The 13032-nt window shown below is 37.3% G+C and overlaps 2 protein-coding genes and 1 pseudogene across 3 annotated transcripts; 1 reads left to right on the forward strand and 2 right to left on the reverse strand.

The window, feature by feature from the left end:
• Window positions 1-3373: 3373 nt before the first annotated feature.
• Window positions 3374-5990, forward strand: LOC143530424 (aconitate hydratase 1-like). Its single transcript, XM_077025969.1, has 12 exons — window positions 3374-3465; window positions 3556-3700; window positions 3791-3933; window positions 3999-4055; window positions 4133-4212; window positions 4275-4350; window positions 4411-4596; window positions 4670-4737; window positions 4813-4931; window positions 5012-5130; window positions 5266-5364; window positions 5463-5990. The coding sequence occupies exons 1-12, from the start codon at window positions 3394-3396 to the stop codon at window positions 5988-5990; spliced, it is 1692 nt and encodes a 563-aa protein (XP_076882084.1). The 5' UTR covers window positions 3374-3393.
• A 1171-nt stretch (window positions 5991-7161) lies between these two features.
• Window positions 7162-9782, reverse strand: LOC143530376 (putative prolyl 4-hydroxylase 10; annotated as a pseudogene). Its single transcript, XR_013134843.1, has 7 exons — window positions 9583-9782; window positions 9420-9484; window positions 8346-8443; window positions 8016-8113; window positions 7822-7951; window positions 7566-7752; window positions 7162-7447 (listed from the first exon to the last, which is right to left on the reverse strand). The product of XR_013134843.1 is annotated as a putative prolyl 4-hydroxylase 10 (transcript).
• A 2298-nt stretch (window positions 9783-12080) lies between these two features.
• LOC143530377 (uncharacterized protein At4g08330, chloroplastic-like) lies at window positions 12081-12666 on the reverse strand. Its single transcript, XM_077025927.1, has one exon. It carries the CDS (start codon window positions 12583-12585, stop codon window positions 12124-12126), a length of 462 nt encoding a protein of 153 aa, XP_076882042.1. The 5' UTR covers window positions 12586-12666; the 3' UTR covers window positions 12081-12123.
• Between the last annotated feature and the right edge of the window lie 366 nt (window positions 12667-13032).

A 13032-nucleotide genomic window follows, 5' to 3' on the forward strand; every position in this document is an offset into this window, starting at 1 on the left:
CAGCCGGTTTTTTCCCCCTGGCGTCCCTTCCCAATGGCCGCCTCCTCGGCGGTGAAGACGTTTCCTCCCCCGCAACGTTTAGGTCGAATCCAACCCGGCAATCCGACCCGGCGGAAGTGCTATACGCTCCAGACGAACTAGTTTTAGTCCGTTTCGGCCCTACTTCTGCATCAAGGTCCGGCGCCACCAGCTCAACCCACTTAGAACACCTTCTCAACCTCTCCCACACCTTTACACCGTCCCATACCTCCGCAGGCACTCCTGCTTCCACTATTCGACAGTGAAATTATAAACCGCCAAATCGTCACTGCCACTTGGTCTCATACGACCGGCGTTCCTGTTGAACAGATTAGTAAACAAGCCGACAAATTTTCTGATTTCGGTCCACCGACCCGAAATCATATCGGCGTTCCGCTCTGTACTCCCAACGAGCGAATAGAACGTCTCCCTAACCTTTGTCCAAAAGACCTTGCTCTTTTGGTAGTCCGCTGCAAAATGCATAAATAAATTTGTAAGTCATTTAACTTTTTTATTTAACTTTTTTATTAAAAATCATTTTTAAAAACGTTAAAACAATTACCGCAACGCCGATCCTCAGAAATGACTATCCAAGCCCGACACAGGGCTTCCTTCTCATCCGATGACCACGGAGTGGTTTTCCGTTTCGTCCTTCCAGTCGAAGCCGAACCCGACCCGTCCGTTGCAACTTGTTTTTTCCGGTGGACGCGTCTTCTTTGTCCCGTAGCTTCACCTTCTGGTTCTTGTGTCTCCGGAACTACAAAGTTAGGAGACGGTTGTATGTTGGATGGTTGAAAGCCGGATGATTGTTGCGACCCCGAATAAAACATCGGTTGGTCCGGTGCCGACCATAAATCGTCGTAACTGTAATATGAATCTAGGTTTGGGTACCAATTTCCAGCCATGATTTTAAAAAAAGGTTTGAAAGATGGGGTGATTTTGGGTTTTGGGTGTGGTATGTGATATTGGTATGTGATATTGGTTTTATAGAGAAAAAATTTTTTTTTTTTTAATAAACAAAGAGCCCAACGGCTCTATTTACGCATTCCCAGGCCATTTACGCGTTATCCCAGCCGCTAGCCCTCTTGCGCCTGCCTGGATTTCCGCGCTCGCGCCCCTCTCGCGCCTCGGTGGTGTGGTGCTCGCGCCCCGGGGCGCGAGCGGATGGGCTCACGCGCCCTTTCTCGCGCTCCACACCCCTCAGCCTAAATATCGAACTATTATCTTCCATTAGACTGAGGGATGTGGGGGCTTCAAAGGGGGCGCTAGAGCCCCTCCGCTCGCGCCCCAAGCCGCTAGTATAACACCAAGGGGGCGCTAGAGGGGGCTCCAACACCACCGGTCAGTCACAGGCGGTCTGCCAGGCCGGTTCCTAGCCGGAAACTGTTTCAACAAGACAACACATGGATGTGTTTAAAAGGGAAGCTTATCCTGAACCTCGTGTGTTATACAGAGCAGTAAGTATCCATTGTTGCTCTAATTTTGATTCAATTATCGTTCAGTTCTGACATTTTGATTCAGTTTTAGGTCGGAGATGGTAACACAGATCTGACCCCGCCGATTATGTTTCACCCTGCGTATTCAAGGGAGCTTCTAACACATTCTCACCATGTAAGTTGGGCTATTAGTGTCCTTTTCTTTGTTTCACTCTCTACCACTTGTGAGATCTGTTTTCCTTCAATTTTTTTGATGGGTACGTATGAGTCTCGTAATTGTTTCTTTGCTTCGTTAAAATATGTCTAATTAATTGTGAATTTGGATGTATGTTTGATCGAATTTGCAGCTAGCCGGAATCCGTTTAAGCGAATATTGAAGACGCTAGAGAAGCCCGGTGGCGGTGAATTTGGCAAATACTATAGCTTACCTTCTCTCACTGATTCCAGAATTGGTAATTATAATATCAAAATTAGCTGATTATAGTTAGATACACTTACATCTAGAGGTGCAAACAAGCCGAGTCCAGCTTGTTTGACTTACAAGAGCTCGAGCTCGTTTTGAGCTCTTTTTATAAAGTTCAAGCTCAGCTGGTATCTTGTTTTTTCAAGATCCCGCTCGGCTCGTATATTCATTAACTAATTTATATACATTTTTTTAGATTATTTTTATATATTTTGAGAAAAACCTTACACGAGCCTAAGCTTGGCTGTATAATGTGAAATTAATGCTTAGACCTCCAAATGAGGTAAAACTCACAAATACACAAGAATTGACGAGCATAAACAAAGTTCCCATACAAGGCTCGAGCTTGATAACTGAACGAGCTTCTTTTTAGGCTCGGGCTCGGCTCATTTCAAGCTTATTATTCTAATTCGTATGTTTTGTGAACCAAACGTCCTTTAAATTACTGCAGTTTTTTTTATTGAACTTGTATATGAAGTTGTTAATCATGTTTGTGTATGCACATATGTTGGTGTGACAGATAGGCTACCGTTTTCGATTAGAATACTTTTGGAGTCCGCAATTCGTAACTGTGATGAATTCCAAGTGACAGTAAAGGATGTTGAGAAAATTCTTGACTGGGAGAAAACTTCTCCTAAAAAGGTCGAGATTCCGTTTAAACCTGCTAGAGTCCTTCTTCAGGTATTTGTATACCATTAGCACCTGATCTCAGGGTTGTGTTTGAGTTTTGCAAATGATGGGTTTATAAACGGGTTATGTAATATGGACGTGCGAACTTAGTGACCACACAAGAATGAACGAAGAACGTGTTTCATGAATTGCAGGATTTTACGGTGTTCCTACAATTGTTGATCTCGCAGGTATGTGTAATGCCATGGACAAACTCGGTGGTGATCCTAGTAAAATTAATCCACTGGATTTTCAACAATCAACACCATTACTTTGATCTTTGATACACTATTTTCAGAGTAAGTGTTCTTGAGTATGCAAGACTACTTAATTAGTAATTACCATTCTCATTGGTCAATTTTTACATATACAGGTTCCAGTGGACCTTTTAATTGATCACTCGGTCCAAGTTGATGTATCAAGATCAGAAAACGCTCTACAGGCCAATATGAAGCTCGAGTTAGAACGGAATAAAGAACGCTACTCTTTCTTGAAATGGGGAGCAAATGCTTTTGACAATATGCGTGTTGTTCCTTCAGGAGCTGGGATTGTTCACCAGGTAGGCCATTAGTAAACTGGAAACCAGCTTAAATTAAAATTGGTTGAACGTGTCTAAAGTCGCTCAACTGCGTGTTCTATTCATAAATCCTTCTAAATCATTTTGTTCAAAAAGTTAGATTATTACTGAAATAATATAAAATCTAACACTGCTTCCAGGTGAACCTCGAATACCTTGCGAGAGTCGTCTTTAACACGGACAGCATTCTCTACCCTGATACTGTTTTTGGAACGGATTCCCATACAGTCATGATAAACGGGTTAGGTGTTGCCGGGTGGGGGGTTGGTGGGATAGAAGCAGAAGCTGCAATGCTTGGTCAGGTAAGATACTAACATCTTCAACAATAGTTATAATGCACTCTGGCTAACTTAGTCCTGAATCCTGATCCAGAAACTATTATATGAATACAGGCAATGAGCATGGTTCTTCCGGGTGTGGTTGGATTTGAGCTATCGGGAAGCTTAAAAGATGGAGTCACAGCTACAGATTTGGTCTTGACAGTGGCTAAAAGGCTTAGACAACATGGCGTTGTTGGCAATTTTGTTGAGTTCTATGGTATATAATCTCATGTTTGTAACATAAATACATAATCATCCATTTAAGTATGAATATGGTTTCCGTTCATATGGTGACATGGTCTTGTAGGAAAAGGTATGAGTGAAATATCACTACCGGATCGTGCAACGATTGCAAACATGTCTCCAGAATATGGTGCAACCATGGGTTTCTTTCCTGTGGATCATGTTACTCTTCAGTATCTAAAGCTGACTGGAAGAAGTGATGATACGGTAAATAATACATATGCTTATAGTGCCCTTTTAGTACACTGACAATGAGTTATAATAACATGTAGATATCCATGATAGAGTCATATCTGAGAGCAAATAAGTTGTTCATGGATTACAGTCAGGTATAGATCTGCTTTGGTGTAATGTTAATAACGGCTTGAACGAGTCATAACTTACTGACCTGGTCCTTTTGTACCAGCCTGAGGGAGAGATGGCTTTTAGTTCTCGCTTGAAGTTGAATCTACAAGACGTCGACCCTTGCGTATCTGGACCAAAGCGGTAAGATATCATTGAAATAGAATACTGCTGTTGGCATTCTCATTTTGTTTTCTGGTTTGCAGGCCGCATGATCAGGTTCTTTTGAAAGACATGAAAGCTGATTGGCATGCATGCTTGGACAATAAAGTTGGATTCAAGGTGGGATTAGTTACAAACTCTATTAATTGTTTGCATGTATCATAAAAGGCTGTATTGTAGGGATATGGTATACCAAAAGATGACCAAAGCAAGATTGTGAAGTTTGAATTCGCGGGCATCCCGGCACAAGTGAAACATGGAGATATAGTTATAGCAGCCATCACGAGCTGCATAAATACATCTCATCCTAGTGTCATGCTTCAATCTGGTCTGTTAGCAAAGAAAGCTTGTGAGCTAGGCCTCCATGTTAGTTATCTCTTCCGGATCAAGTAATTAGCATTCAAGAATCTAAATCTTTCTAACTCCAGATTATGATTAGGTGAAACCGTGGATTAAGACGAGTTTAGGCCCGGGTTCTAGAGTAGTGACCAAATATCTGGAGAAAAGGTAAGATAATTAACTCTTCAGAAGTTACAAGTTTAACTTCACGAGGTACAAATGATGCTGCTATTACATGTGCAGTGGATTGCTGAGATATTTACAGCAGTTGGGATTTCATATTGTTGGTTATGGATGCACTACTTGTATTGGGAACTCTGGTGATCTGGATGAACCAGTGGCATCTGCTATTGCTGATAACGGTATTACAGATTTATAGTAAACAAATTCTCCACCCTCTTCATCCTTTTAAACAAGTTTTATTTCTTGCATGTATCTTCAGACATAGTGGTTGCAGCCGTGTTGTCAGGAAACCGCAATTTCGAAGGCCGTATACATCCATTTACACGCGCCAATTATCTTGCTTCTCCCATTGTGGTTGCATATGCTCTTGCTGGTACGGTATGTATTGTCCACCTTCCTTCTTGATACGCCTTTATTCATGTCACATGTTTGACTAAAGGTCATTCTGACCCATTTTTACAAACGGGTCAACGGGTTGAGTCCATATTTTGATAATTCTTCTTTGGCAATCAGGTTGATATTGACTTTGAGACCGAACCTATTGGACTAAGTAAAAAGGGAATGGAAATCTTTTTGAGGGACATTTGGCCATGTAGAGAAGAAGTAGCAGATGTAAGTACTCAGATCTTTCAACGGTTATATTCTAAATGTCTGATAATAACTGATTATAAATTTACATAACTTGTGTTACTATTTGAACTGTGATCCAGATTGTGCAATCTAATGTGTTACCCGAGATGTTCAAATCTGCATACAAGACTATAACCGAAGGACACCCAACATGGAATGATTTACATGTACCTTCAAGTAGATTATACGAGTGGGACCCAAAATCGACTTATATACACGAGCCACCAAACTTGAAAGATATAAGCATGTCTCCTCCAGGTCCACATGCGGTCAAAGACGCGTATTGTTTGGTCAACTTAGGAGACAGTATTACAACAGATCATATTTCACCAGGGGGAAATATCCATAAAGATAGCCCTGCTGCCAAATACCTAATGAAACTCGGGGTAGATAGGAGAGATTTTAATTCATACGGTAGTCGACGTGGTAACGATGAGGTCATGGTTAGAGGCACTTTTGCTAATATAAGACTGGTCAACAAGTTACTGGAGGGAGAAGTTGGACCTAAAACTATTCATATTCCAAGTGGAGAAAAGATTTCTGTATTTGATGCTGCAATGGTATTATTCAACTACTTTTTGATCAAGTTTGGAACTGAGAGAAGATAGTTTTGACTTTAAGTAGTCAAAGTTGCACCTATATTTGTATGTTACTAGTTTTTTTTCATGTAATTAGAGGTACAAGAGGGGCAATACACAATAGTTTTGGCTGGTGCGGAGTATGGAACTGGAAGTGCAAGAGATTGGGCTGCAAAAGGTCCAAAATTGATGGTAAACTTGTTATTGTCATTGGTTTGACTTTGACCTTTATTTGACCTTGACTTTTTGTATTCGTTAAGGGTATTAAAGCAGTAATAGCAAAGAGCTTTGAAAGGATTCATCGAAGTAATTTAGTGGGTATGGGTATTATTCCACTTTGTTTTCAGCCCGGGGAGGATGCGGAGACTCTGAGTTAACTGGACATGAACGATACACAATTGACCTCCCAAATGATATTAGAGAGAAAAAACCCGGGCAAGAGATAATGGTCAAAACAGACAACGGGAAGTCATTTAAATGTACACTAAGGTTTGACAGAGGTAATAAGATCCACAGCAACTTTTTTGCATATATATATATATATATATATATATATATATATATGGTGGTGGAGAAACAAATCAATAACTGGTGCATGCTAATGATGAGTTTGAATTGCAGGTGGAATTGGCTTACTTTGATCATGGGGACATTTTACAGTATGTTATCAGGAGTTTTATTGGTTCAAAACAGGGAAATGTGCACGCGAGTCCGACTGAGATTTCTGGTTAACAGGTATGAGCGTATGATAACTAAGGGTGGCCCACTTTGCTGGTTTACTTAGTGTTATTGTATAAGGAGATATGCTTGTAATAACTGATAAATGTATGTAAGATGGAACCAAAGGCATTCAGCTTTTTATAATATGATGAAAAATAAAGACGTCAAATATAGAAACTAATAGAATTGGCATTGTTCACAGTTTGGCCTCAGTTTGATTTTACAGGTATGTTGAACCAAATGCATAAAGTATGACAAAGGTAAAAACTCGAGTTTTTATATTTGACAAAAAGATATTATTGAGTGCTGCCCTTGAAGAATTTTTTGTCTTACCTTATGTGTTTTCTTAACTTGCATAAATTAGCTTCAATAAATTAATACTATTGAAGGTTTTGACAGAATTTGACATTGTTTTTTTATTCTTTACAAAGCCATAATTTAAAGAACCGGTTACTTGTGATATTTAAAAATTACTCAATAAGGTTTCAGGGATTTTGAATGCATAAACAAGAACTCTTTTAACAACATATCTCAATATCCAAAAATTCAATTAAATTAATCAATGCCTCATAGACAAGCAAACAGCAGTATAAAAGGGGTGATAAAAGGACATCAAAATTGGTGGATGTTAAGAAGAGATTACATGGTTGTAAATAAGATGAGTTTTATCAGATTTGAACCAAAATCACGCCTTAATCCTGATACTCGTTCACACGGATCCATTTTGTAGAAGACCACTTGTCCCCTTTAATAACCGGGCACCCACCTACAAGATAACAAAAAAAAAGGTACAGATTTAGTGTCACACAACTGGTCTCATGCAAGCTTACAAAAGGACATTCAACATATGAACCATGCAAAGACAGGAAACGCGTTAAACTAATCGTGCAAACTTGAAGGATCTGGAGTTGCATCTGGTGTCAAGCTCCAAAAAAGCAGTGCATCCCCCATTTTCGGTTTAACAGATAACCCTTTTTTACCACATTCAGATAGTTCATCATACCAAGGTACAGCACTAATGTTACCCTTTGCAGACGGGAACACTGTCTCGCCCCCTTCTTCAACATCTGATCTGTAAATAGTTAAAACACTATTAAATATATTAAAAAATAACAAAAAGGAAAGAAAAAATATCACTTACAGATACATAAGAACCGTCGCCATCCGTTGACCACCGTGTTTGGTGTTATATTCATCAAGAAAGTAGTCGAAGTGGGGTTCATACTTCTGACCTACTTCATAGTGGAGAACTTGAAGTCCTTCACCATGTTCTAAAACAAAAGTCTTCAGCTTAGTGTTTGTTAGAATTTGTTAAAACAATCAAAAAGTACATACCTATAGGCAAGAAAGTGAACTCTGAAATCCTTTTCTCAATAGCCCGAACCGTTTCATCCTGTCCCCGTTGAAGAAATGTTCCGGAACTTGTTCGCACCCTGAATACAGGATGCGCTTTAGAATATATTAGTTAAAAGTCTTGTAATTATCACTACCATAATTTGGAAATATTATTTAATCAGGTTTCCTTTGTAATTATCCTTATTGTATCCATACATATAGTTGGTTAATAACGCATAATACCTCACGATGTTTTTATTATTCTATACAGTAAATACTTAACAGTAACAACATTAACACCTAACAAAAGAAGAAGAAATTAGTGCATACCTGCTATCTTTGCTTTGGCCAGTAACACTATCAACAACGGTAGACTTTGTCATATGAGGTTTAGCAGTGTTAATTAGATGATCACACTCTTCTTGTGACTGCCATGAAAACAGAAACATGAAGCAAGCTTACCGTCTTCTTTACATGGATCATCATAAAACTCTTATCAACAGAAAGTCCAATCGGTTGATATTATTAGTAAGAATATATTAGTTACGGTTTATTGTTGCATTATTACCATAGAGAAGATATTATTTATCCTTATTGTAATCACATAAGTAGTTTATCCAAAATGCATAATACTTTACGAGCTGTAAACGAATTGGGCGAGACCTTGTTCGTGTTTGTCCGTTAAGCTTTTGTCGGACAAACGAACGGTTCATGAACACTTTACCGAATGAAATTTTGTGTCCGTTTTTGTTCGTTAACGAATTGAGCTTGTTCGTGTTTGTCCGTGTATGTTCATTGATTTTGTAAACAGACACAAACAAACATAACCGGACACTAAAGGACACTTAACAAACACAAAAGAGCATATACGAAAATACACTAATTTTGGAATAACAATCACTAAACGAACACAAAATCAACCAAAAATCCGGAAGTATACCAGATAAGGGATTGGATCAAATACAAATGATTTTTATCGTGAGAATTGTACACATAACTAGAGTAATTATTATTACACTATATTATTTTTTATAACATAATTACTCTAGTTTAAAACTATAATAATTCTAGTTATTTGTATGTTTAGTATGTTAATTTTATTTGTACCGGGTCCCAACCCCATCAGATAATATCCAAAAAAAGCTTAACATAGTGATCGTAAACATAACTATATCAAAATACTAACAGTAATAAATAAACAAATAAATAAATAAATAGATAAAAAAAGTAATAGTAAAGTTGTAATAAAAACAAACCAAGACGTAAATAATTATTTGTTCATGTTTATTCATTTATTAAACAAAGGAATTTGCCGCCGAACAGTCCACGTACAGTTGGCCGGATGTTCTCGTTTACAGACCTAAATGTGATACTAAAATCAAAAGAAACAACAATAATACTAACGAGGAAATTATGATAAATGACAGCTCTAGGCTCCCATGAGATAACCTCAACCCAATGATCTAAGTTCCCGTCCGTGTCCTGGCTGCATCCGCATTGGAACAAAACCGATGATGAGTCGAATGGCAAACGTATGAAATTAATTATAATAAAAGAGAATTGAAAAGTGACCTGGGGGTGGTGGTGTCTGTGGTAAGGTGTTGGACGATGGAGTTGAGATCGTGAGCTTTGGGAGAATGGATAGGATTCCGAGAGCCAGAAGGATTAGAATGAAGAACAGACAGATGATCAGCATTGAGAATATGATGATGATGATGATGATTTGCGTTGAGGTCCAAGAGGGTGTAATCTCGCTTTAGGCCCCATTGTCAATGAAATGAAACCCTAGAATTGTGATTGGAATGAAGATTGTTATGGTAATGAAATGTTTGTGATTGGATTGGAGTGAATATTATTACGAGGTGGAGTTTGTATTGTATTGGTTTTTGAAAACTATGGTTTGGTTAATGAAAATGTAGAATAGAAACGGAAAGTCGGGAAGGCTCCATTTATGACAAGTCTCTTTGACTCAACAACAGTTCGTGACCATTGATGCATTCGTCTTGCAATCACAACTAGGCATGTACATGTCGATTATCTTGTTAAAGTCGTGCCCGATGAAGTCCGGAAGAAACCAACAAACTCAAGCGTTTAAGCACACCAAGCAATTTGATTTTCAAATATTTGGTCTGTGACAAAATGTTGTGATTCCATTTTGGTTTCACATATTTATTGTGAAATCTAAACTTTCTTTCGTCAATCCAACATGTAACATCTCGAAAAATATTATATTTATTTTGGGTTAAAAATGTCAACTTAGAAAGTAGAAGGTCCAAAAAATAAATTAATAATATATATGGTAAAACAATAATAAGATATATATAATATATATAGATATAGATTATAAAGTTGAAAAAAATTCCATGTTAAGAAAATGAAAACACATCCCATATGAAAAGAAGAATGAAAATGAAAGTCTTTTACATAGATATAAATATGAAACATAAATCCATCCCACATGAAAAATATGAAAAATTTGAAAATTATTAATAAGAAGATGAGTTTCCATAGTAATATTATTTAATGCTTAGAAAGCATCTAGTAGTCCTAGCAAAGGGTACCCGACGCGCACAGGCTCGAAAGATGGGCATAACGTGACACTTTGATGGCGCACTTTGCATCGCCGCTTGAGAGTCGCCTTGGTATTTTTGGAAAATGGAATCAAGACCAAGAAGTGACAAGTTATCAAAGTCAATGGACTAAAATGAAAATTTTAAGAATTTTTGGAAAATGGAATCAAGACCAAGAAGTGACAAGTTATCAAAGTCAATGGACTAAAATGGAAAATTTAAGAATTTTTGGAAAATGGAGTCAAAACCAAGATATGACAAGTTATCAAAGTCAATGGACTAAAATGGAAAATTTAAGAATTTTTGAAAAATGGAATCAAAACCAAGATATGACAAGTTATCAAAGTCAAATAGTCAATGGACTAAAATGGAAAATATGAGAATTGCCACGTATGGTCATAGACTCTTCTACAAATCTACAATTTAGGGGATTTTGTTTGTGCTTATTCTTTTGTTAGTATGTCTATTGGGATTCTCTAATTTCATATGTGCGGGTATTTGACTATGTCACTTTATCACTATATGTTTGGTTATTGGTACATGTGTATTTGTATGTTGCATGCTTTGGAACCGAGGGTCTTTGTGGAAGCAGTCTCTCTATCCTCATAAATAGAGGTAAGGTATGCTTACATCACACATTCCCCATACTCTACTAATAGCTTTTACTATCAGCGGGATTTACTCGGTACGTTTGTTGTAAAATATCTACATAAGCATCATTAACAACAATAAAGCATATGTGGAAGGTTTTATAAAATTAAAGAAATTAAAAAAAAATGATTTTTTAGTTAAATTATAAAACAGAAAATGGAGGAAATGTGAATGCTCTACTAGCACAAAAACAAATGTGTTGAATCATAATCACATATTGATTGTGAATTCCAAAACTATCTTTAGACGGTCCAACATACTATACTACGCGACTCTGCTATGTATCCAATAATCTTTAATTATAATCAATGCTATTCTCGATTGTGTGACAACTAAAAAATCGTGTATGTTTATTCTTCGTCTCCTATCCAAGTTATTTCAAAAGTTAACATGTACACAAATGCAACTCGAGATACCAAAGGGTCTTAGGCCTACTAGTTTTAGTGTGTTAGATAAGATTTGATGTTTTTAACTGATGAGGGTTCACGTTCTATGAGTGAATTAGATGATGTGTGAGTTGCCGACTCATCGTTAAGAAAATGTAAGTCGGTGAGTTGGACTATTCAATAAACACATGGCATAGCTGACGTAAAAGATAAAAGATAAAGTGCTTATATATAATCCCTAATCCCCTCTAGTACTTTGACTAATAAGATCATTCGTCTATTCTGACCTTATTACTATTCAAAATGTGAACCTTTCCAAATCGTAATTCTCCATAACTCCATTAACATATTCACAAACCACTAAACAATCACAATCCATTCATGTATATATGTAAGAAATCTACATAGATATCAACAACAATAATGTATACAGATCATTAACAACACAACACAAAAACAAAAACTAAAACAAGTTAAAAAAGCAAATCCCGAAAACACCCTCTAAGTTTCAGAAGTAATCCTCAAGGCCTTGGTCTTAAACCGATACCTAGGCGCCCTAGGGATCGCCTGGCTAGGTCCAAACCCAAACTGACCCGTACCCGTCATCATGGGCGGGCCATCATCATACACATGACCCACAAGCCGATCACAACTGTTGCACATAAGCTTGGTCCGTTTCCTCTGAATCCCCCAGTAATTAATGGTCTCAAAAAACGGTTTGATCTTGTCTTCCTGAACGAATCTGAATTTGGAGGAGTCGATGTTGGCGAAGGAAAGGGTGCCCTTGTTTCCGGCCTCGAAGTAGTAGTCGGGTGGGAAGAGATGGGTTGTGTGGAGGTTGAGGTTTGAGCCGCAGTTGATGCAGGTGTAGATTGAAGCCATTGATTTTATTTGATTATGAGATTGGAGATGGGAGAAAGTGGTTACGATGTTATTTATTTGAAGGGGTTGAAGATGTGTCATGTCGTGTTTTTTTGTTTGACCTTTCGTCCGGAACGCGGTTTTATGTTCTAAGAAACTTCGTCGTTTCTAGAATTACAACATTCTCACTAAATTTCTGTTTTCTAGATAAAACAAATGAATAATCAAATTTGTTTACATTTTTTAGAGATTTGAATATTTGAGTTTTTTAATCAAATTATGTGAAAAGGTATTTAGTAGTTTATGGTGTTTGTAGGTGAATGAGGGATAAATGTTTTGATTTTTTTGTGTATTTGAAAAATTTCTGTAACGCTCTATAATTTTTTTAATATTTTGTAAGTAGAGTAGAGTGAAAAAGTAATTATAAAGATATAAAAAGGTATTATTTAATTGAACAAAAAAATTTATAATAATTTTTAGTGTAATTTTGTATTTGGAGATAAAATAATATATGTGAATGCTCTTAATTTGAGCTTTCAATTATAATTT

Source organism: Bidens hawaiensis, unplaced genomic scaffold (genome assembly GCF_021521415.1).
Source record: "Bidens hawaiensis isolate Kalapana, Puna unplaced genomic scaffold, B.hawaiensis_p1.1 tig00008945_1, whole genome shotgun sequence".
Taxonomy (NCBI): domain Eukaryota; kingdom Viridiplantae; phylum Streptophyta; class Magnoliopsida; order Asterales; family Asteraceae; genus Bidens; species Bidens hawaiensis.